The 24,795-nt window shown below is 42.6% G+C and overlaps 3 protein-coding genes across 14 annotated transcripts in view; 2 read left to right on the top strand and 1 right to left on the bottom strand.

The window, feature by feature from the left end:
• RBM39 (RNA binding motif protein 39) overlaps positions 1-1,735 on the top strand; it is a 29,580-nt gene extending 27,845 nt beyond the window's left edge. For all 10 annotated transcript variants that reach the window (XM_001501819.6, XM_003363919.5, XM_003363918.5 and 7 more), the window contains 3 exons: positions 18-123; positions 583-661; positions 752-1,735. In XM_001501819.6, coding sequence (XP_001501869.1) covers positions 18-123; positions 583-661; positions 752-852 — 286 coding nt within the window. In that variant the 3' untranslated portion in view covers positions 853-1,735. The remainder of the gene's footprint in view (positions 1-17; positions 124-582; positions 662-751) is intronic.
• Positions 1,736-3,452: 1,717 nt separating this feature from the next.
• ROMO1 (reactive oxygen species modulator 1) lies at positions 3,453-5,107 on the bottom strand. The gene is made up of 3 exons (XM_005604601.4): positions 4,966-5,107; positions 4,660-4,790; positions 3,453-3,648 (listed from the first exon to the last, which is right to left on the bottom strand). The coding sequence occupies exons 2-3, from the start codon at positions 4,788-4,790 to the stop codon at positions 3,540-3,542; spliced, it is 240 nt and encodes a 79-aa protein (XP_005604658.1). The 5' UTR covers positions 4,966-5,107; the 3' UTR covers positions 3,453-3,539.
• Positions 5,062-23,598, top strand: NFS1 (NFS1 cysteine desulfurase). Of its 3 annotated transcripts, XM_001501792.6 has the most exons (13): positions 5,062-5,224; positions 5,815-5,924; positions 6,638-6,754; positions 7,344-7,427; positions 10,787-10,939; positions 14,292-14,385; positions 15,065-15,199; positions 18,337-18,494; positions 18,920-19,025; positions 19,106-19,187; positions 19,840-19,923; positions 20,339-20,428; positions 22,853-23,598. In XM_001501792.6, exons 1-13 carry the CDS (start codon positions 5,128-5,130, stop codon positions 22,914-22,916), a joined length of 1,374 nt encoding a protein of 457 aa, XP_001501842.1. In that variant the 5' UTR covers positions 5,062-5,127; the 3' UTR covers positions 22,917-23,598. The 3 variants fall into 3 exon arrangements, with proteins under 3 accessions (XP_001501842.1, XP_070103699.1, XP_070103700.1); XM_070247598.1 differs by lacking the exon at positions 7,344-7,427 and having other exon boundaries at positions 5,089-5,224; XM_070247599.1 differs by lacking the exon at positions 10,787-10,939 and having other exon boundaries at positions 5,089-5,224.
• Positions 23,599-24,795: the final 1,197 nt, after the last annotated feature.

Genomic DNA, 24,795 nt, shown 5'->3' with positions numbered 1-24,795 from the left:
TTCATACTTTCTTACAGAGAAGAAGAAGTTGGATGGGATACAGAGATTAAGGATGATGTGATTGAAGAATGTAATAAACATGGAGGAGTTATTCATATTTATGTTGACAAAAATTCAGCTCAGGTATTTTGATCTTTTTAATAAACAAAGATTGGACGTTGTTACTCTCTTTTGTGTCTTAATCTTCACACATACTTGGAGCATATTATGATCATATTATGTCTTAGAGTTTTGGGTTTTTCCTCAATAAATATACACCCTCCAAAAGAAAGACACTTTCAAAATAATTGAAGAGTAGACCAGGCCATTGTGTAGCAGTGTTGGTGATGTGTATTCAAAGCTTGCCATGATATCTTGGCATCTTGGTTCATTCTTTAGCAGTTTTCAGTCATAGAGAAAAGATAGTATGGGGCAGTCTTTGGGGGAATAAACGGTTTTCAGTAAAATTGTAGGTGTACATATTAGCTAGTGAAACAGTTGCGTAGTTGTAGAGCACTTTTTTTTATAGGGAACGTGAATAAACCTATTTGAATCCATGTTGTATATTGCAACGCCCTAACCTTTTTTTTGGTTGTATCTTAGGGCAATGTGTATGTGAAGTGCCCATCAATTGCTGCAGCTATTGCTGCTGTCAATGCCTTGCATGGCAGGTGGTTTGCTGGTGAGTCTGATCTTTTTTTCTGAATGATTATTATTAAGGGTCTAAAACTAAGTGAAGATGCTAACCCACCATATCTGTTTCTTTCAACAGGTAAAATGATAACAGCAGCATATGTACCTCTTCCAACTTATCACAACCTCTTTCCTGATTCTATGACAGCAACACAACTACTGGTTCCAAGTAGACGATGAAGGAAGATAATAGTCCCTTATGTATATAGCTTTTTTTCTTTCTTGAGAATTCATCTTGAGTTATCTTTTATTTAGATAAAAATAAAGAGGCAAGGGTCTACTGTCATTTGTATACTATTCCTGTTACCTTGAAAAAATAAAAATGTTAACAGGAATGCAGTGTGCTCATTCTCCCTAACTAGCAAATCCCACTGTATACAAAGCTGTTCTCTTGTTCTGCCTTTTAAATGTACATGTAGAAAATTACATTAAGGATCTATAGGAATAGCTCTAGGGGAACAAATGTGCTTAATGTAAAAAGGCAGACAGGGATGTAATGTTTTTAATGTTTCAGAAGCCTAACTTTTTACACAGCAGTTACAGTTCACGTTTCACTAATGTTGATACTTGGCTAATGCTTCAGCAGAGGTTTCTGGAATACACATTTAGTGTATGGAAATTCAAGACAGCTAAAGGGCTGTTTGATTAACATCTCATCTTGCATTCTGATCAGTTGGCAAGAAGAGGAGATTTCAAAATTACATTTCTGGATGGTATCTTTTTCAATTAATGTATCTGTAAAAGTTTCTTTGTAAATATTATGTGTTCTGGTGTGTCTTAAGATTCCAAACAAAATGATCCTTGCATTTCCTCAAGATGTTTAGTGACAGTCTGATAAGCAAAGCAGTCTAAGCAAGAAATAGGAAATGCAGATATAGGTTTTGTCTGGTTGCATATAATCTTTGCTCTTTTTAAGCTCTGTGAGCTCTGAAATATATTTTTGGGTTACTTCAGTGTGTTTGACAAGACAGCTTGATATTTCTATCAAACAAATGACTTTCATATTGCAACAATCTTTGTAAGAACCACTCAAATAAAATTCTCTTAAAAAGGCCACAAGAAATCTTCATTTTTGAAATGTTTTAAAGTCATAGAAACTTGAAAATAGAATATTAGTTTCTTTGACTTTTAGTAGTTCAGTACCTATCGCTTTGGGAAAATTTCTTGCCCTCGAGTTGTCCCTGTACACTCCTCTATGTCACTGTATCTTATCACTGTACTTCTTATTTAGGGTACTATATCAAAACTGAGGGATTTACCAAAAACAAAAGCAAACAAATTTGCCCAGCCCTTAAATGGGCATTCTTCCAGTCTCTTGTATTGTCTGGGCATCTTTGTGAAAAAATGTCTAATTATTCAAAAGTAAATACAGAACAAGATGTTGTAACCTCAAACTGGTTTCCCAAGTTGATTTAACTGCATTTGTTACTTTATTAAGGGATTTTTGAGCTTTATCTTTTACATGGGCAGTGAGTCTTCATTTATGCTCAACTCTACTGCAGGTTTTTCTGTCTAGGTTGAACTCTTGAGTAGGTAACATTGCTCCTAATGGAATGATTACATTCCAGTACTGATTTCCTCACCTGCTTCTACTTGATTGTATCTGTTTCTACTTGATTTGTTAGCGTTGAGGCACAAGTTTCATAGGTTTATTCAGATAGCAAGATATTTAATCAGTTTGAATTTGGAGATGTAATTTTCTACCAACCCTTTTGACAGATATTTATAATTTCTTCCCTTAATTGCTTTATTTAAGTTGAAGAAAGTTTTCAAGATTCAAGTTTATTTTGCAACACTGGCCAGCAGTGTCCCTTTGGGGCAGACTTAGGGAATTTTTTTTCTTTCCAAATCATCTGTTATCTTCATAATTAGTTGTTTATTCTTGAATCAAGTCGTATCAGGTTTATTTTGTCATTGCTTTCCAGGGAACTGGGCTGGCAAACGTTGCCTTAGATATTTGTTTAATCTCATCTGCCCACCACCACAGAATGTAATTTGGGTTGTAAATGACAGTCAAAGCAAACCTAAGAATTTAATAATTTGAATAGTATGATGCATAGACCACAGTTCAAATGGGTAATCAGTTCCTGAGACAGGTATCCCACTCTTTGGTTGGGAAATCTGTAGCTGCTACAGCTATCTTGGTAGAGTCCTTATGCCCCCAAAATACTCCAGTGTAGTTTTATCTATTTTAACATTTTCCTAGTTTCTGATTAGGAATACTTGAGGGGCAATGCAGTTAAGAGCAAAATCTATTAAGGGCTGTGTATGCCCTAAGCAGGTGAGGGATAGGCACTTGGCTCATTACTAAGACCTTTCTTACCAAGCCAATTAATAGAATTTTGTGGGTGGTCACTTGATGTAATTTACATCCCCTGTGGCTGGCTAGAAAATCATCTGGAATTTAGGCAGTTAAGCTACAAGTGTCTGATTGAGTTTGTGGATGATTTGTTGTTCTGATCAAGCCAGCTATGTCTGAAGGACAATTTTTGGATGAATAGTATAGTATTGGAAATAAGATTTGTGAATTAAAAACCCCTTTTGCAGTGTGACTGAGGTAATCTAGTCTTAGCCTCAGTTTTTCACCTTTAGAACAGTGATAATAGCATCAACCTTAAAGAGTTGAATAATTAGGGTTTGCTAGAATTTATGGAAAGTTGCAGGCAGGCAGAAATGGACAGGCCCTGTGAAACATACACCAAATCTAATTAGGCCACATCAGATCTCTAAGCAAGCTGAGTAATCCGCTGAGAAGAAAAAAAATCCCTCTGTAACAGACATCCAGACTACTCAAAGACTTTTGTTTTATTATAGTACATGGGCTGAGACTGATGGGAGGGGGATGTAGTGGGCAACCATTGCCCTGATTAGCATCGGATGCCCATCCCGATGGCCATGAATGTGCCAAAGGTGCCGCCACTCTGCATCATGGTTTTCCCGATGCCGCCCATCAGCTCCCGACCCCGCATTCCGATCCTGAGAGAGGAAGAAACCAAGATGGGGCCAACTGGGAACAAAAATACAGGCAGAGGCGTTAACTGCCCTTTTCCAATTTGTGTTTCTAATGATGAATCAAGCACTCTTGAAGCCCGGCGGGACATTATCTCTTCCCACCTAAAGTGGATATTGACAAGGAAAAGGATCCATCAGGGTCTCTAGGGGGATTCTTCTGATGGGAGGAAGCAGATGCAATGTAAAGTACATGGACAGGGAAACCAGTTTTCTGTGCCTGTTTTATCTCCAGGTTATATAAGATCCAATAAAGACATTCCTCTTTTAGATAGTTTCCTAGTGCTAAAACAATGATTGTGGAGTCAGACGTGGGTTCAAGGCCCAGCTCTGCAATTTACAGGCTGTGTCAAGTGTAAAACGGAGATCATATCATTCACACGATTGTTGTGACAACACACGTACAGCATTCAGCACAGTGACTGACAGTAAGTGCTCAATAAGTGGTAATTAACAATCTGGAAAAATGGGAATAATAGTCTACTACCTGTGAAAATGACATGTCAGGCTGTAGAATTTATCTGCTTCATTTCTACATCCTGTTCCTAGTACAGTAAAACTGCTCAACAAGTTTGTTTCACTATGCACAATTGGAAATAAAAGTAACAGCAACGATAGTAGTAATAACCATTTACTGAGCACTTAAAACGTGCCAGATTCTGTGCTAAGTGTGGTCTGATTTGATCCTTACAACGCTATGAGGTAGATGTTACTGACCTCATTCTACACTTCAAAGTCAAACTCCAACTTGCCTACGGGTAGGGGCCAGAGAGCAGTCTGAGTCAGAATTCGTATTCTCAAGCAATGAGGTTGCCGCCCTGTCCTTCCAGACTGAAGGTAGTTAGAAAATCAGTCTCGCTCTTTACAGGACAGCGAGGGAATTGGAACGAAGGAGGCTTTGTTTAGGCTGCAGGCCGAGTGGAGTGGGGCGGGAAGGTCCGGTAGTCCCGCCCAGAGATCACCGCCCGCTCCCCTCACCTGAGACAGGAAAAGGTGCCGAAGAGCGCCCCAGCCGCCATGCCCACGGCGCAACCCATCACAAAGCCCATCTTCACACGGTCGAAGCAGCTTGGCTGGGACTGTCCGTAGGGACCCACGGCCACCGGCATCTGCAGGGTTCGAGGGTTAGGGAAGTGCGGGCCTAGCCGCCAGCCCGAGAGTCAGGCGGGGAGTGGGGACCGGGCCCAAGGGTTCGGGGAAGTCGGGGAAGGAAACTAAGCTCGTAGCCCGACTCCATCACCCTCTTAGCGTTCGGATCCCCGCGCCGCGGTGCCCCCACCTCACCTCGCTCGCGGCCTCGGTCGCTCAGCTTACGTCTCACACAGAACGCAAGGCCGAGCGTGCTCACCGCCCGAAGAATCGCTTCCGGGGCGCGGAGCAGTACTTCCGGGATCCCGTAGCGGAGGACTGAAGACGCTTCGGCAAAGGGCCTCTGCTACCGGGACCATGCTGCTGCGAACCGCTTGGAGGCGGGCGGCCGCAGCCTTGCCTGCTGCTCAGGGGCCGAGGCCCGAGGCGCCCACTCGGGGGCTGCGCCTGCGCGGTACGCTCCGGGTCCCGCTCGCTGCCACCTTCCCTGCAGGCGCGGACCTCTCTCGGCCGGGCATTCACCTGAATAGTCCGGAGCGTCCCTCTTCTGCTGGTTACCAGACCCTTTGACCTTTCCTCTTGGCTACACCCCTCAAACTTTCTCAGACCGGCCATTGGAACGGTTGACTTCGCAGCGCCCCCTCCCTCAGATCCTGCCCCGCAGGCCCTCAGAGCCTTTGAGGCTCGGCCTTCAGACCTCTCCTGGCCAACTTTCAGAGATGTTAGTCCTCCAGCCAGTAACCTTTGGAGATCTTACCTACTCTTGTCTCCACATTGCTTCTAAATGGCTCTGTCTTTTCAGAACCCTCCCTACTCCCAATGACGCAATTTGAATTTTGTCGCCACATCCCCCTTTAAGAACCCTCTCTCCCTTACCGCCTTTTATAGTTTCCTCAAGTTTTCTGTTTTGTTCCCTTTTACACTGAGATTCGACTCCAGCATGCCTTAAACTTAATTCACCTCCATCCAGCTTTTACCTTGGAGGCCCTGTGTCTGCAGTTGCATCCTCTCTCACTTGGCCGCTCCATTCCATTTTCTTGTCAGTTGTAGACCGTGCTCCCCAGTCTGCCGTTCCCTCAGATACAGCCACTGCTGCAGAGGCCGAGACAGTACTGCGACCTCTGTATATGGATGTGCAAGCTACAACTCCTCTGGTAAGGAGGGAGGGGCAGCTTTCTCCAAGGCTGTTTACAGGAATTATATTGTAGAAGTGACAATGCCCAGAAATGGCTGGATCCTCGTAGAAGAGAGAGCCATTGAGAAGTGTGTACTGGGAAAAGCAACGAGCCAGGACTGAGGAGGCTTAAGTTGTAGTCCACTAGTAATGGCTCAACTACTTACTAGCTGTTGACCTTGGTCAAATTACTTCAGTGCAGGCACTATAGTAGTAGAAAAAGCTTGGGCTCTGGAATTAGCTGGACTGCTACTTAGTAACTCTGTGAATTGGGGCAAGTAACTAATGGGTTAAAAGACATAAAGCAGGCTTTAGAATAGCTTGGCACATGATAATCACTTAAATATTAATGCAAGTTTTTTCCGATGCGTGGACTCTATGTCCTCACCCCTTGTAGATCACGTTGTATGGCAGGAAGAGAGACACCTGCAGACACAGCTGTGAGGACAAGGCAATGTTTGTAGATTACCTGGGAAGATGGTAGGATAGTCTGATTTAAGATGGATTGGGAATGGAAGTGTATTCGGCTGATATTTGGTTAGTATCTGAGGGGATGGAAGAATGTTTGAGGCCTAATCTAGGCAGTGTCTGAGGGTTGGGAGTGTGTTGAGGCAGGTTGGGCAGGTCTCGGGGGATGGAGTGGGGCCTGAGTTAACTATGGGCTCAAGAAGACATCTATTCTGTTGTGCTCAGGACCCTCGGGTGCTTGATGCCATGCTCCCTTACCTCATCAACTACTATGGGAACCCACACTCCCGGACACATGCTTATGGCTGGGAGAGTGAGGCAGCCATGGAACGTGCTCGCCAGGTTAGTACAGAGGATTCTGGGAGGTTCTGATGTCAGAGGTTCAGTGGCCTGTAGTAGGCGTTTCCTTCTTGGTAGGTATGGGTGGAGGTGGAAATGGTTTGGGGCTCTTGCTGGAAGAGATTCAGAGAGTAGGCCTTGGAGTCCTTCTGAAGGCATTTGATTCATTCCCACATTTCCTAGCTAAATGACCTTTGGCAAGTTAACTAATTTCTTTAAGCTACAATTTGCTTGCATTGAAAATGGAGATTATAATTATTTCTCTTGCCTAGGGCTATTGGGTGGATTGAATGAGATAATTCTGGTGATGTGTTTATTGACACAATGCCTATACATACTAAGAGCTGAATAAATGCTTTTTGAAAAACAGCATTATTATTATTATTTTATATTGGGCTGGAAAAGAGCCTGGGATCTGGAATGTAAGTGAATCTATCCTTTGTCTGACCCTAGTGGGTGCAGAACTTCTTCTTGAGCAATTGATAGAATGCGGTGGAGCTCTTCTTGCTCCAGAGCTCTGTCCCAGGTGTGTCTGCAGCTACATTCCTGCCTGGGGAACTCATGTTACTGGTCTCTGTTTTTTGGCTTGCAGCAAGTAGCATCTCTCATTGGGGCTGATCCTCGTGAGATCATTTTCACTAGTGGTGCTACTGAATCCAACAACATAGCAATTAAGGTAAGAGAAGGGAACCAGAGGGCATCTCTGGGCTTGCCTGACTTGGGAGATGGTATCCCTCCACCATTTGGGTTCATATATATATTTCCAAGCCACCCATTTCCACCCTATTGTGAAGAAAAGACACAGATAAAGACAGATTCTTTCTGATTTGTTGCTTCCTTCAACCCTTTGCAAACTACTCTGTCTTAAGTCTTTGTTCCTACTGAACTGAGTTCAGTGAGGTAGTTGGATAAGAGAGGGAGTGGCGGGGCTGGCCCCGTGGCCGAGTGGTTAAGTTCGCGCGCTCCTCTGCAGGCGGCCCAGTGTTTCGTTGGTTTGAATCCTGGGCGCGGACATGGCACTGCTCATCAAACCACGCTGAGGCAGCGTCCCACATGCCACAACTAAAAGGACCCACAACAAAGAATATACAACTATGTACCAGGGGGCCTTGGGGAGAAAAAGGACAAAAATAAAATCTTTAAAAAAAAAAAAGAAAGGGGCTGGCTCTTGGACTCTTAACCACTTGGTTTTTTGGACGGCAGCTACTTCAGAGAGTGGATAATGGGACTCAACCTTTTGCCCCATCCTTTTGATCTAGTCACAATGAAGTCCAGAATACACTTGGAATTGGGCATGTTTCTCTGCTTCTTGTTACCAGCTTCACCCTATATATGTGATTTCGGGGCTTCCCTCCTCTCAGCCTTCTCTTTTTTTTCTGATGAAATCTGTTTGCAATAAGTTCCTCCTGTTTCTTTAGATGTCCCAATTTCAAATGTTGGTTGCTGTGGTGTCCTCTGCAGGCATTCACTTGGTCAACATTCTGAGATCAGTCACTCTGTCCTTGGGACATGTAGATCTTTAGTGCTAACGAAAGTAAAATTCCACTCTCAGTAGTCATGTTGGTGTTTCATAGAACATAATCATGTTTGACTGGGCCTGGTTGTCAGGATCACTTGTGTAAATACCAAGGCTCTGATAAATTGTGGGTTGCTGTAGTTCAAATGTGGCTCTAACCCCTCTCACCATGTCTGTCAACTGTGCTGCCAGTATTGGTTATTCTGACCTTGGGCTGAGTGTAGGAGGCCTAGGACAGGCTCCAGAGGCAGTCAGCATACTGCCCAATGCCATTAGCAGGAAGCCACCCTTCTTTTGGGCTGCAGAGACCACAGACCCAGGGTGGAGGTCCCATGAAAGATGAGGATGGTTTCTGGAATAGGTACTACTGAACCAAAATGAGTTTGGTTAAAATCAGACTCTCCACCGGAAAGAGTTGTCACATAAAGTAAAATATATTCACAGCAAATAGGAGACCACGTGGAATCATTTCCAAAGTCATATTCCAAAGTTGTGGTGCTCCCCAAAAAGGGAAGCAGGTGTCTTTTATTTCCAGTAGGGAGTGAATATTTAAAAGGGAAGTTTTGTCATCATGTGTAGACATGGGTCTTAGCTGGCACAGGTGCAGTCTGAAAACATGCTCTCACATATATCACATGTTATGCTAATAAGGCCTAAGCTCCATCTAGGGTGAAGATTATAGTATTAAGATGAGGAAAAGGGCACTTTCTGGTCATCTTCAAGTCATCTGCACAGGTGCTGCCCTTGCAATGGGGGTCTATCTGGTTCAGGCCGGTTGACGCTGGTATTTCTTCCCAACATGGCTCTGAAAACAACCTTGAGGGAGTGTTAAGCACCTTTAAACTTCTTTCAAGGCTGCTTAGGGAATGCACTGGTGACATAAGGAGCATTTTCAAAACTTTAAAAATGTTTGCTTTGAAAATCTCCACAGATCCCAAACCTGGAGGTCAAGGATTGCTAAGAATAGTTGTGACAGTTTTCCCATTAGTCTCTTAGATGGGTAGAGTAAATATCTGTCTTCCATTAGAGGATTCTACGCTGTGGGTAACTGAGATAGGAAGGCGGGGGGACTTTAAATGTTTTGTTTTTTGTGTTCCTTGTCCTCGAGAACATACAGTTTTTAAGTGCTTATATTTTTGGCCTAATTAGTTTTATATTTTGCTTTTAAAGAAGTACTCCATAATAAGCTCTAGGGGGACAGGGTTGCATATTTTAATTTTTTTTTAATTTTTAAAGGTAATTTATGCATATGTGGTAAGATTTTTTAACCCTACAGAAAGGTTTAAAATAAAGTGTAAGTTTTCCTCTCCTATTCTGACCCTAAGTCCTGCTCTGCAAAATTATTCTGTTAATCTAAACTAATTCTGTTTAATATTGTCCCAGAAAAAAAATTATACATACATGTAAGTTTGCTTTTAATATTTCCGCAAATTGCAGCATGTCACACTTATTCTTCTGTAACCATTAATAACATATCCTATGTTCTTCCATTTCAAAATCCCTAATTTTTAATATATTCTTTTTCACAGAGTTATGTTATCACAATTTACTATTCATTTCTGTATTGTTGGTTGTGTTTAATCTTTCCACTTTTTTAAGGATTGTAAATATAACTAAAGCATATTTTATCTCTATAGCTTCTTCTGTCTTTGAAATATTTCCCCAAGGTAAATTCCCAAAAGAGGAATCACAGTTAAAGAGTGTAAATACAGCTCTTTTTTTTTCCTTCTTCTCCCCAAAGCCTCCCAGTACATAGTTGTATATTCTAGCTGCAGGTCCTTCCGGCTCTGCCACGTGGGATGCTGCCTCAACATAGCTTGAGCAGAGCGTGCAAACTTAACCACTCGGCCATGAGTCCGGCCCCTGAAGACAGCTTTTAAGACATCTTTCTTATATGATTCCAGCATACAGAGATTATAGCGTAAATACTGCCATCAGCAAGGAATGAGTATATGAGTTTCACTTCTACACTGCCAGCTATGGGTATCAGTATCACCATATTAGCATATTTTGCTATTTAAATAGAAATAAAAGAGAGAGGCTTTTCCCTGGGATGCAAGGATAGACATGTTCCCTATTTTCCACCTATGGTGTAATAAAAAATAACTTTAGTTTTTGTCCTCTGTTCCTGGCACAGAGCTTAAAAAACCCTTGGAGTTTCCTGAATAATAGAAATGTAATTTGTTATTCATAACAAACCTCTTTGGACCATACCTGAGTTTATGGTAATGAAATGACTCATGGTGGGCCCTTAGATAGTTTCAAGGGACAGACTGGTCACTCCAAAAAGACCAAGCATGTGATTAGAGGGTTGGAACTTTCAGCCCTACTCTCCTGTAGGGAGGAGAGGGGGACTGGAGATTGAGTTCAGTTGTGCAGCCAATGATTTGGTTAGTGCTCCAACATCAGAGAATGTTGGAGCATACCGCCTTTGCCCACTTTCGCTTTACAAATGAGATTGAAGTCATTGCTGTCTCTCTGAGTATATTCTCCTTCCTTCCACCACCACCAATTTCTAGGGGGTGGCCAGGTTCTACAGGTCGAGGAAAAAGCACTTGGTCACCACTCAGACAGAACACAAATGTGTCTTGGACTCCTGCCGTTCACTGGAATCTGAGGGCTTTCAGGTCACCTACCTCCCAGTGAAGAAGAGTGGGATCATCGACTTGAAGGTAGGAATGAGTCTTGGAAGGAGGGGCAAAATAGGAGGAACTTGGCTTCCACCTGTAAATCTGTCTCTTCAGCCTCAGCTTGAGCTTAAAGGACTAGAGCTAATGGTGAGGGTAGAGTTTAGAGAAATAGGCTTTGCAGAGAAACTGAGTTTGTTCCCCTTGAGTGTATACCATTGTCCTTGTCTCTGGAGGATGTGTTTCTCAGCTTTGTCACTGCTTCCTGGTTTGTATGAGAGCCACTGGCAGGGTGGCAGGGACTCACACTCACCATAGCAGAGCTATGGCCTCCTCCCCTGCACTGATGTCTCTCATTCCCCCTCAAAAGGAGGTGTAGTTTTGCTTTTTTTAAGATTTTATTTATTTATTTTTTCCTTTTTCTCCCCAAAGCCCCCCGGTACATAGTTGTATATTCTTCGTTGTGGGTCTTTCTAGTTGTGGCATGTGGGACGCTGCCTCAGCGTGGTTTGATGAGCAGTGCCATGTCCGTGCCCAGGATTCGAACCAACAAAACTGGGCCGCCTGCAGCGGAGGGCGTGAACTTAACCACTCGGCCACGGGGCCAGCCCTGGAAGTGTAGTTTTTTTGAGGAATATTTCCCTTTTTGGCCTATGTCCTTATATGTCCATTTTGGATAATGAGTCCAAGCATCTTGTCTACTAGATTTTGGATACTAGCACTCCTAGACAAATCCTAAGATGTAGTTTGTAGACAGAGCACTGTCATGTGCAAACAGCAGTAGTTTTACTTCTTCCTTTCCGACCTGGAGGCCTTTTATTTCTTTTTCTTGCCTAATTGCCCTGTCAAGAACTTCTAGTACAAAGTTGAATAGAAGTGGTGAGAGCAGACACTCTTGTTTTGTTCCTGATTTTAGATCAAAGCTTTCACCATTAAGTATGATGTTAGCTGTGGATTTTTTTGTAGCTATTTTTTCATGGATGTCCTTTATCAGGTTAGGGAAGTTCTCTTCCTAGTTTGTTGAATTTTTTTTTTTTTTTATGAAAGGGTGTTGGATTTTATCAGTTGCTTTTATTGTGTCTATTGAGGTGATCATGTGGTTTTGTTCTCTATTCTATAAAATGGTGTATGCATTGATTGGTTTTTTTGGTATGTTGAATTTGTATTCCTGGATTAAATCCCATTTGGTCATGGTGTGTGATCCTTTGTATATGTTGCTAGACTTTGTTAAAGGATTTTTGCATCTATATTTGTTAGAGATATTGATCTGTAGTTTCATTTTCTTGTGATATCTTTGTCTAGTTTTGATATCTGGGTAATAATGGTCTCAGGATAGAAGTGTTCATTGTAACCTACTCTTTCAGTGTGGCAGACCACTATGCCCCTTCATAAAACCCTTCATTTTAGCTACACTGCCTTCATATCTCCCTAATGTGCCCTGGCCAGTCCTCCTTTGGGCCTGTCTTCACATATCCCCTCACCTTTGATCTACTCTCCTTTTCTTTGCACTTACCTTGATCTTCTCTCTCTCCTAAAAACTTAGCTGAAGTCCCAGCTGTCTCATGAAATCTCTTTGATGCTCCAACCCCTTTTAATCTCTTTCTTCTCTAAATTCCCTCAATTAGTTACTGGCTTTTTACTTCTGTGCTCTGTTGTATGCGTATGTCTATCTCTCCACTAGGCTAAATTTCTTGAATTCTAGGAGTGCGTATTTTCTGTGTTTTTATTTCTCATAATGCTTAACATAGTGCCTTTCTTTCACTTCATAGTATTTATTGTGCCGTAGTGCCACACACTGGGGATAGAGGGATGAAGAAGACAAGCCTAGTCCCTGCCTTCAGGAAGCTTACATTTTAGTGAAGGGGACAGTTAACATGTAAACAAACAGATAAATGAAATAATTACAAATTGGGATAAGTGCTATGAAGGAAGCGAACAAGAAGCTGAGAGAAACATAACATTGAGAACCTACATTATACTGGAGTCAGGGAAAGCGTAATAGATGTTGGGGGTTGGTTAATAATGCCTTTAAGATAAACATTTCAGTCAGATGTGGTCCCTATCTCAGTGTTGTTAATAGTAACCTTGATTTTTGCCACTTTGTTCTTTGCAGCTTACTCTGACAACGTTACATAGGAAAGGCTTCCCTCTCTTTTTTAGTAAACTTTTAATTTGTAAATAATTATAGATTCACATGCAGTTGTAAGAAATAATATAGAGAGATCTCGTGTATCCTTTACCCAGTTTCCCTCAATGATAACATCTTATAAAAATACAGTACAGGGGCCGGCCCGGTGGCGCAGCAGTTAAGTGCACACATTCTGCTTCCTTGGCCCGGGGTTCGCCGGTTCAGATCCCAGGTGTGGACATGGCCCCGCTTGGCACACCATGCTGTGGTAGGCATCCCACATATAAAGTAGAGGAAGATGGGCATGGATGTTAGCTCAGGGCCAGTCTTCCTCAGCGAAAAGAGGAGGATTGGCAGCAGTTAGCTCAGGGTTAATCTTCCTCAAAAAAAAAAAAAAAAGAATAATCCTTAAAAAAAAAGTACAGTACAATATCACAACCAGCACATTGACGTGGATACAATCTAACAATCTTGTTCTGATTTCCCCAAGTTTTCCTTGTACTCACTTGTGTGTGTATATTTAGTGTTTAGTTCTATGCAATTTCATCATGCGTAGGTTTGTGTAACTACCACCACAGTCAAAATACAATTTCATCACCACACTGATGCTTCATATTGTTCTTTTAAAACCATTAATTTGATCTCCATTTCTTTAATTTTGTCATTTTGATATTGTTATATAAATGGAATCATATAGTATATAACCTTTTGGGATTGGCCTTTTCACTTAGTATGTCTTTGGTGAGTCATTTAAGTTGTTGCACGTCTCAGCAGTTTGTTCTTTTATTACAGTATAGTATTCCATGTTATGGAAGTACCACAGTTTGTTTAACCATTCACCTGTTGAAAGACACTGGACTTCCATTCACCTGTTGAAGGACACTGGACTCTTTCTATTATGAATAAAGATACTGTGGACATATATGTATAGGTTTTATTGTGTGAAGTTAACTTTTTATTTCCCTGAGATAAATGCCTAAGAGTGCAATTACTGGGTCTTATGGTAATTTCATGTTTAGTTTTAAAGAAACAAAAACAGCCAAACTGCTTTCCAGCGTGGCTGTACCATTTTATGTTCCCACCAGCAGTGTGTGAATGATCCAGTTTCTTTGCATCCTTGCCAGCATTTTGTGTTGTCATTGTTTTTATTTTAACCATTCTGATAGGTGTTTAGTGAAAGGCCCCTTTTCAAGACTAAGCTTGCCTACATTCTGAGTTACGGAGGACTTTGTTGGTACTATATAATCTCCTTACTCCTGATATTTTTAGGAACTAGAGGCTGCCATCCAGCCAGATACCAGCCTGGTCTCAGTCATGGCTGTGAACAATGAGATTGGAGTGAAGCAGCCTATTGCGGAAATAGGTGAGTATTGTGAGTGGACCCTGATGCTTTCCCACCACTGGGATCTATCTGAGGAGCTGGAGTGGACTGGGAACCATAACACTTTATAAGTGCAGTAAGGAAATCAAGGGAAAGAGAGCTTCAGTTTCTTGTTCAGGGATGTATTATAAGTGGCATAGCCAGCAGTTGAATCCAGGTCTCGTACCCTTTATGTTCTTTTCATTTTACTGCAGTTGGTGCAGAAAACAAAACAAAAAAACCTCCAACCTTTTTTTTCTTCCTCTTTCATCTTTTTCACTTTAGAACATCTCTTTATTATGCTTACTTAGAGCCAGAGGCTCACCTTGTAACCTCTTAGGCACATTCGCAAATAGATCTATTAATCTTTGCTTCTTCTAAATCAAAAAGGATCTAAAAGTTAATCTGATACATTGAAAGGCCAGTGTTAATGAGGTAGGAAGAGTCTTATGCATCAGAATATTGGGTGTTTTGATTTGGTGCTTTGCACCTCCTCTTATTTATTCTGGTCAAGGAAGCTGTATGAGAGAGAGGAAGAAAAAAGAGAGAGATTAATTTATTATATGGCTAGGGACTAAAGCCAGATGCAATTTTGTCTTAGAACTCATGGTACATTGTAGGACCACTGCCAGGTGACTCACCAACATTGCACTATGGTTCTTCCCCTCTGTTCTTTCCTTAGGGAGGATCTGCAGTTCAAGAAAGGTATATTTTCATACCGATGCAGCCCAGGCTGTTGGAAAAATCCCACTTGATGTCGATGACATGAAAATTGATCTCATGAGCATCAGTGCTCACAAAATCTATGGTCCCAAAGGTACTAGCCCCTCCTAGAATTCCTCCTCTCTGTACTCCCAGCAAACCCTTTGACACATGTTCCTTGTACTCATTTGGGACTACCATTGCCCTTAGAGGAAGTTTTACATTCAGAGTGCCTTGCAGAATGCAAGTGTCATTTAGCAATAGCCAAGAACACTTGCCTATTTGTAGAGTCTCACAATTACTATATAGCAGACCGTTTTTCCCTGGACTCTTTAAGAAAATCCTTTGAAAGCATGTAGATGTTAATTTGGTTGAGAAACAAAGGGTTTTGTCAGTTGAATTTAGCTAGATAAGTCCAGCTATCTTGTCTGCCCCACTATGATATATAGAGCAAAATTCTCTGAGTCCTTCATTCCCCATGTCTTGCTTTAGACTAGAGGAAGATTATATGGGCTTTTTTTTTTTTTAAGATTTTATTTTTTTCATTTTTCTCCCCAAAGACCCCTGGTACATAGTTGTATATTCTTAGTTGTGGGTCCTTCTGGATGTGGCATGTGGGATGCCGCCTCAGCGTGGCACGATGAGCGGTGCCATGTCCACGCCCAGGATTCGAACCAACGAAACACTGGGCCGCCTGCAGCGGAGCGCGCGAACTTAACGACTCAGCCACGGGGCCGGCCCTATATGGGCTTTTGTATCTCTTGGTATTTGTTCCTAGACTTAGTTTTCTGTGCTCCTGTTAGTCTCTCAAGGATGCTTGTCTGTTCCCTATGGTCCTTTTGGCCTAGGAACGTTTTCTAGTTAGAATTCTCCCTCTTCACCCCAACCTTCGGGAAGACACTGCTGTCCTCTGTTTTATGGAAGTAGCCATAAAAAACAAACAACACCTCCTCTGTCTCTAGGGTGAGGACCTGTGGTGGTTGGTAGTGCTGGTACACTTTCTCTGTCTGCAGGGTGTGTCATCTGGGTGTATACCCTGTGGAAAAAGGTGTGGTAGCTTCTGGAAGTTTGTAAGATGGCTGCTTCTAAGGGTTCCAAGAGGTGGTAAAGAGTATTTTCGTAAGCTATTATTTTAAAAAGCCCAATAGGCATTCTTTCTTTAACTAGAATATGGCCTTTATTGGCTTTTATTGTAGATCTATCTATTTCGGATAAAACCAATGAACTCATATTGAGCAGAAGCTGTGATCAGCACTTAAATGTGTACAGTTATCTCTCAGTACCAAACTCCTGCTTTCCGAGCTCAGGATCTAAGTAGATTTAGATTACATAATATCCTTCACTATCCAGACATGGGATCTGAGCACTTGTTCTCCGAACTTGGGAACTGCAGAGATTCAAATAGTGTAGGATACTTGAATTTGATTTTATTTTTAAAGGGGAAATGAAGTCTTTCTGAATAAATGCAGTTTGGCACATAAATTATTTTAAAACTAGCGTCCTTTATTATAAATTTGGGAACTACTCCTTTAGTTTTTATAGTACCTGCAAGCTCCACCTAAATGGTTGTTCTGTGTGGAAGAAGATGAACTTCATCAAGTGCTCAATCTATTAAAAAACTCTTGACTACTTAGTGAATATCTTTGCATATTCATGTTCATATTTTAGTATGAAATTCCTGGAGCTGGCCTCGTAGCCGAGTGGTTAAGTTCATGTACTCTACTTTGGTGGCCCAGGGTTCACCAGTTCAGATCCTGGGTGTGGATCTAGCACCGCTCATCAAGCCATGCTGCGGCAGTGTCCCATGTGGAAGGGCTAGAAGGACCTTGAAGGCTAGGCGGACTTTGGGGAGAGAAAAAGAAAAAAAGAAATTCCTGTAAGTGGGTGTGCTGAGTCACAAGTTATACACATTTTTTTTTTAAAGATTTTTTTTTTTTCCTTTTTCTCCCCAAAGCCCCCAGTACATAGTTGTATATTCTTCGTTGTGGGTCCATCTAGTTGTGGCATGTGGGACGCTGCCTCAGCGTGGTTTGATGAGCAGTGCCATGTCCGCGCCCAGGATTCGAACCAACGAAACACTGGGCCGCCTGCAGCAGAGCACGCGAACTTAACCACTCGGCCACGGGGCCAGCCCCCTAGTTATACACATTTTTAAGTTTTGATAGACTCTGGGAGATTGTACTAATTTTTACTTCCATTCTGATCTCTCCCTGTTTTTTCCCCAAAGTTTTTGTTTTTTTAAAAAATTTTTTATCCTATTTAGACAAGGTACTATATTCACATGGTTCCAAATTCAAAAAGTACATGGTGGAAAGTCTCTCACATCTGTCTCCCAGCCATGTAGTTCCCCTCTGGGGAGGAAGTTTCTTGAGTATTTTTCCAGAATTATTCTGTGCACTTGGAAGCACATATATTCTTACCTTCTTCTCCTTCTGTTTTTTACTCAAAAGATAGCATACTGTACTTATTGTTCTGTATCTTGCTTTTTTCACCTATCAATGCATCTTTTTCTTTTTTAAACTCAAGTACAGACTTTATTCAGATTTCACCAGTTTTTTTTTTTTTTGAGGAAGATTAGCCCTGAGCTAACTGCTGCCAATCCTCCTCTCCTTGCTGAGGAAGGCTGGCCCTGAGATAACATCCATGCCCATCTTCCTCTACTTTACATGTGGGACGCCTACCACAGCATGGCGTGCCAAGCAGTCCCATGTCCACACCCGGGATCTGGGCCGCCGAAGTGGAACGTGTGCACTAACGCTGTGCCACCGGGCTAGCCCCCATCACCAGTTTTCTAACAATGTATCTTAGAGATTTTACAGTGGCAGTACAGAAGGAACTGCCATCTTTTTATACAACCCCTCATTTTTTTATACAACTGCCTTGTATTTCATTGTATGAGTGTACCAAATTTATTTGCCCATTCCCCTGATGGTGGACATCTAAGTTGTTTCCAGTCTTTTTGCTATTATGAATAATGTTGCATCGCATGATACCATTTCATACATGCATAGGGAGCTACTTTAAACCATTTTGGTCATGAATCCTTCTGGTAGTTACCTTCCTGATATGAAATCATTTGGATAAATATTAGGCTTTTAGTGTTATTTCTTCTTTTCCTCCAACTTTTTTTATTTTGAAGAATTTCAGCCTTGCAGAAAAGATGAAAAACTATTTTGATCCCTTTGCAAAGTGAAATTTTGTTTGAACTCCATTTTTCTTTTTCTCTTTTTTGTAACAAACTTTGTTTCGCAGGGGTTGGTGCCATCTACGTTCGCCGCCGGCCCCGTGTGCGTGTGGAGGCCCTGCAGAGCGGAGGGGGGCAGGAGCGGGGTATGCGGTCTGGGACAGTGCCCACACCCTTGGTGGTGGGGCTGGGGGCTGCGTGTGAGGTGGCACAGCAAGAGATGGAGGTATGAAGAGAGCAGTCCCCTCCTACAACTTCTTCCCCTCTGCTAGGTCTCCTGTTAGAGGCTTCTTGGCATGACTGAGTCAGATCTCTGCCGGAAGAGGAGGTTTAAGAAAACCATCCTTGTCCCGGTGCTGTAGACCTCTTGTTCTTAGGGAAGTGTTATGGGTTCCAAAACCCAGGCCCTTTCAGTAGTTATCAGTTCATTTATTTCTGGGTTATTGAAACCATGTGTCCAGTTACTGAGTACCTTTGCATGACAGGCGCTATGCTCAGTGTTGGGGCTACAGTGGTCTCCATGAGTAACACAGGACAGTAGATGGGTCTGATGCACAGTCACTTCTGGGCACAGGCAAAGGGCTCCTCATCATGTGTGTTTCTGAGCTGTTGATGGTCACTATGCTTAGTTCTCCCTTGCTTGCTCTTCAGTACGACCACAAGCGGATTTCAAAGTTAGCAGAGCGGCTGACACAGAAGATAATGAAGGGCCTTCCAGATGTGGTGATGAATGGGGACCCTGAGCACCATTACCCAGGTATGGACATGCCCTTTCTATTCCGATTCTGGAAGAGCCTGAGTCTCTGAGACTCCTCTCATAGTGGTGCTTTCTTCTAGGCTGTATCAACCTCTCCTTTGCGTATGTGGAAGGGGAGAGTCTGCTGATGGCACTCAAGGATGTCGCCTTATCCTCAGGGAGGTGAGTTGAATTGGATAGACAGGGACTGTGGAAGCACTGATTAGCCTGGCTTCTGAGTGTTATAACGGATTATTAAGCTTCCCAGTGTGGAGATGAGAGGCACAACAGCTCTTGGTTAAGAGTAAAGGTCATTTTGTAAGCACCTATTTTTTAGCTGGCTGGACACAGGCTGTAGTTTGCCACTCTAGGAGGGCTTCCTGGGATAGAATTTTGTGCCTTTTGTGGTCCCAGGAGATGCATATATCTGTTCTAGCTTTATACTAGCAGTTGTGTTGCAGGCCTCCAGAAGTGAAGTATGCTTCAAAGGCCAGCAAAGGTTTAGCTGCTGTCAAGTCTGATGCAAATGGTGTATTTGGTCATAGGGGAGTGGCACATGGTCCTCTGCTTCCTCTTGTTGTCAGACCAGCTCACGTGGTCATATTTTGGCAGTGTCCTTGCTCAATGAGGGTATCCTTCATACGGGCCTGAGGAGCTAAGTTCACATCCCAGAAACTGCAGGCAGCATTGGGCCCTTTAGCTCTGCCAGATTAGAATGTCTCTTTTGTCTCAATGGTATGACTCCAGGGGCCTGGGGAGTGGAAGCAAGGCTGGGGGTTTGTGGCTAAAAACAGATGATGGTGAACTGAGCATGGTTCTGTGTCTTTCTCCTCAGTGCCTGTACTTCTGCATCCCTGGAGCCCTCTTACGTCCTTCGAGCAATTGGCACTGATGAGGATTTAGCTCACTCTTCTATCAGGTCAGTCAGTTGAGCTGCAACATTTATGAAAGGCATCCTCTTTTGTGTTTTTCATCTCCTGTTGTAGTCTTCCTCAGTCTGGTTTTCCTTATCCATTCTTATTTCTTCATGGAAGTTTCTAGAGCAGTGATTCTCAGACTTCATTGAATATCACCGGGGAAGTTTGTGAAAGATGATTTCTGAGTCCCACACTCAGAGATTCTGATTCATTAGGTCTGGAGAAGAAGGAAACTTCTCCTCAGGTGATTCTAATGTGGGTGGTCCACAGACCATGCTCTGAGAAACTGACCTAGAGGGGAAGGACCATGTTCTCTCCTTGTCTTTTGTGGAGTAGATCCTCAGTGAGTATTTGCTGAATGAATATACCCCAGTGCCAGAGCTCTGATGCAGAGCTCTGCTCCTGTTTCTTTTTCAGGTTTGGCATTGGCCGTTTCACTACAGAGGAGGAAGTGGACTACACAGTGGAAAAGTGCATTCACCATGTGAAGCGTCTTCGAGAAATGAGGTATGTGCTGTTGTACCAGAGACCCTTTGGAAGAAAGTGCAGTGTTGGCTGCTCTCTTGTCCTCAGACTATGTGCTCACACTGCCAAAAACCAAAGTTTGAGAATACCTAGCTTTTAGGATTTAGAAGTTTCACAAAGCAAGAAAGTGGATCTCCTTGGTTACTTGTATTTAGAATATGAAAATGTGTTTTTAAAAACCAAAGAATTGGGGCCGGCCTGGTGGCACAGCGGTTAAGTGTGCATGTTCTGCTTCTCGGTGGCCCAGGGTTTGCTGGTTTGGATCCCGGGTGCGGACATGGCACCGCTTGGCAAGCCATGCCGTGGTAGGTGTCCCACATAGAAAGTAGAGGAAGATGGGCACGGATGTTAGCTCAGGGCCAGTCTTCCTCAGCAAAAAGAGGAGGACTGGCAGTAGTTAGCTCAAGGCTAATCTTCCTCAAAAACAAAAAGCAAAAACCAAAAATCAAAGAATTACATAAATTCAGATGTTTTTCATTATTGTTATTGATAGTATTGATAGTTGTCATTGCAGCAATATAAATAAAAAATTCGTGATTTGTAGACTAAGAATAGGAAAATTCCCTTTAAGATAGGGACTGTTTATTTTTTTTTAAAGATTGGCACCTGAGCAAACAACTATTGTCAATCTTCTTCTTTTTTTCTTCTTCTTCTTCCCTCCAAAGCCCCCAGTACATAGTTGTATATTCTAGTTGTGAGTGCCTCTGATTGTGCTATGTGGGACGCTGCCTCGGCATGGCCTGATGAGCAGTGCCATGTCCACGCCCAGGATCTTAACCAGCAAAACCCTGGGCCGCTGAAGCAGAGCTTGCAAACTTAACCACTCAGCCATGGGGCCAACCCCGAGATAGGGATTCTTAATTTGGGTTCTGTGGCTGGACTTCAGGAGTTACAAGATAGCCCTCAAATTATATCCTAAATATTGTGCAGTTGTGCATTTTCTTTGGAAGAAAGTCCATAGTTTTTGTCAGATTCTCAAAAAGTTAAGAACCACTACTCAGTGTTTTCTTCGTAAAGGTGCTTACAAAGGTCAGAGATCCTTTACCAGCCAGCTGCCACCAGGGATTCTCCTAGTAGTCATAGAGCTCCACTTCCTCCTGGGAACATTGAGGCTTCTAGATTTTTTCAGAGTCTGGCTCTGTTTTGGTTCAGTTTGACTTCTAATATTCTCTTGGTCTATAGAGTGAGGAAGTTCAAGTATATACCCTGCTTCCCTTTGTGAGCTCTCCCAGGCTTTTCTGGGCTCTGGATTTTTCTTCCCAGGTGCTAGTTGTAGTGCTTAAATATCTACAGCTTGCTTAGCTTTCTTGGGCTCAAGATTCCTCCTTTGCTTGGCTTTTTGGTATTCTCTGGCAACACTCAAAGGGCATTTCTACTGACCATGCTGCCAACAAAGCTTTATTCTTTCTATCTGTATGGTTTCAGCATCTTCACCCTATTCCTTCTGACTCTTTACAAACTGAATTCAGCCTGGTGCCATTAGCCCTCAGCCAGAGCTTTATTTTGTGAGTCATGATAATAAGTGACCTTCCCTAAAGAGGAGGGGCAGGAACGAGATGGCTAACTTTAAGGAGCCAAGGAAAATTTCATAAATAGAAAGGCATGCTGGGAATGCATAGTGTAAAGGGGAGGGATAAGCCAAGAGTAGAATGAAATTGGGAAGAAGAAAATTAACTGGAGAAATCCAAACCACAAATCCCATGGTCATAACACACTGAAGTAATTTCTTGTCTAGGAACATTATCCAAGACGTCCAAGCTGCAGGGGGTCAGAGCTTAGCAGAGATTTCTCAGCAGCAGTTCTTGTGTGAGATGGGATGACCAGGTCTAAGATACAAGAGGTCCTTTTGAATTGGAGCCAGGGATGTTGGAAGCATAGTCCAACTCTGGGGAGATGAAGCTGGCAGGAATTGGGTAAGGGTGCTACATACCCAGGTCATTTAGGGCGAAGTTCTAGCCCTAACTGAGAACTAGAGCAAAACCCAGAAAGAAGTGCTGAAAAGTGGTCCATTTGTGGTGGGGGTTAGTAGAGAGGCTGAAACTTGCTGCTCACACAGATCCCAAGGGTCTTGGTTCCTCCAGGAAGACTGACCACAGCCTCTCATGAATGGGATGAGAGCTTCCTGAATATGACCACACCTGATGCCATTGGCTTGGCCCAATTGGAGCTGAGCCTGGGTACCTAGTTATTACTGTTTGTTGACAGCTGGGGAGAACCTAGAGCAAATAAGGACTTACAGATAGCTGGGAAAGACTTGCTAGCCACTTGTGTTGGGGTCTATCAGAGCAAGGGAGTGGAGGAGAGACAAGAACAGATGGAGGCAAGTCAGGGCTCAGGGCCTAGGAGCCAATGTTGTCTGCTTCCTGTCTAAGCCCTCACTCATCCAATACCTCTTCTCTTTGGCAGCCCTCTCTGGGAGATGGTGCAGGATGGCATTGACCTCAAGAGCATCAAGTGGACCCAGCACTAGAAGAGTGGGCCTCTGTCTTTGTACTGGCCCAGCTCCTGCTGCCTCACCAACCCATGCACAGCTGGGCACCTTGTTACATTCAGTGGATGCTCCATGTTCGAAGCAGAGTTGGGATAGCCCAGTTGACTTCAGCATCAGCTCCCCTCCAAGAGAGAAACAGAAGAAAACTATCTTTCCCCACCCTCAGCTCCTTTGTTGGGAAACACTTCCCATTTGTCTCCAGTAGTCCTTCTCTGGTCTTATAGTGAGTGCATAGTCCCATCCTGAAACAGGAGGGACATTTGCTATGCTATTGCTGCTGGACATGTCTCTGTCCTTGGTGGGGAGAGCCAGAAGAACTGGAAGAAGGCTCTTTGTTCAGGAATCCCGATGCTGTACGTGGACATTTGAGTTGTTGCTTACTGCTGCTCAGCAAGACTGACTTCTTCAGGAACAAGCATAATCAACTATGACTTAAACTTTTTTGTGGCTCCAAAGGCCACCTCTTCATCTTGAGTATAGACCAAATAGCAAGTTTCCTAGAAGGCTTGTCTCCTTTCTGTTCTTGTCCTCCTTCCTTTCTTTGACCTAATAGAGCTAGAAATACCTATGTGAATCCACCCATTATTCTAATAATTTATATTTCTTTTAAAAAATTTGTCAATGTGCAGATTCGAAAAATAAAATCACCTTCCTCCATTTACTCTATGACTTTATGAGAGGCTCAGGGGACAATTCCAAGCTGCACTTGGGAACTGTGGGGCAGACTGTCACTCGACTTGATTTCCATAGATGACTCAGTCTGCTGGCACATCTCTTCATTCAACAATTATTTGAGTGTCTGTCAGGAGCCTGATAGTGTTATGGGTTTTGGGGATACAGTGGTGAACAGGACCAAAAAGGGCCCTGCCCTTATTGAGCTTTCATTCTAGTAGAGAAACAGAAAATAAAAAGGAAACAAATAAGGCTATTTTAGCTTGTGATGAGTACTATGGGAGAAATAGAATGGTAGGAGGAGATGATGGGGAGAACCTACTATGTTGGGTGTACTAGGCAAGCTTTTTTGAGATGTTACTTAAGCAAAAATGTGATTTCCAGCTATGGAAAGAGCTAGGGACCAGTAAGGGATGAGAAGGAGCAGCAAGAGCAAAGGGCCTGAGGTATGAAAAAGCATGCTGTGTTTGAGAAACCAATAGAAGGCCAACAGAGCTAGAGTAGTATTTTTCAATTTGTGGATCTGAAACCATAGGTGGACAGTTGCCAGCACTAAAAAAAACAAGAGAAAAAATAAATTTGAGTACATCATGTATTTTAAGTATTTTATTTTGATTATATATTTGAATGTGTATACCAGGTTATAAACATATCTTATGTGGGTGATGGTCAAAAAAATTTGAAGACCACTAAGTTAAAGTATGATGAATGCAGATGGACGGGGAAGGAGGAGATGAGATTATCTAAGTTTTTTTAAAATAAAATTTTTTATTTTGAATAATTTTAGATTTAGAGAAAGGTTGCAAAGATAGTACAGAGTTATATATTCATCACCCAGTTTCCTCTAACTATAACATAAAACTATAGTACATATGTCAAAACTGAGATTAACATCTGTATGTTAGTATAAACTTCAGATTTTGTTCAGATTTCACCAGTTTTCCCACTAATATCTTATTAGTTCCCTTATTCTGTTCCAGGATCCAATCCTGGATACCACGTTGCATTTAGTAGGTTTTGTTTTTAATACACTATATTATACCTACAAAGAGTACATAATATTTCCGTATCAAAATAATACTAAAGTGCAGCTGTCTGGGGAGTTAATGAGGTCTGGTAGGTAAGGCTCCCTGGACCGAAATTTTTTAATGGGAAAAAAGATCAGGTAGGTTTTGATTCTTCTGTC

Source organism: Equus caballus, chromosome 22 (assembly GCF_041296265.1).
Source record: "Equus caballus isolate H_3958 breed thoroughbred chromosome 22, TB-T2T, whole genome shotgun sequence".
NCBI classification, from domain to species: domain Eukaryota; kingdom Metazoa; phylum Chordata; class Mammalia; order Perissodactyla; family Equidae; genus Equus; species Equus caballus.
The sequence above is the reverse complement of the archived record's forward strand: the minus strand, read 5'-3'. Positions and strand labels throughout refer to the sequence as shown.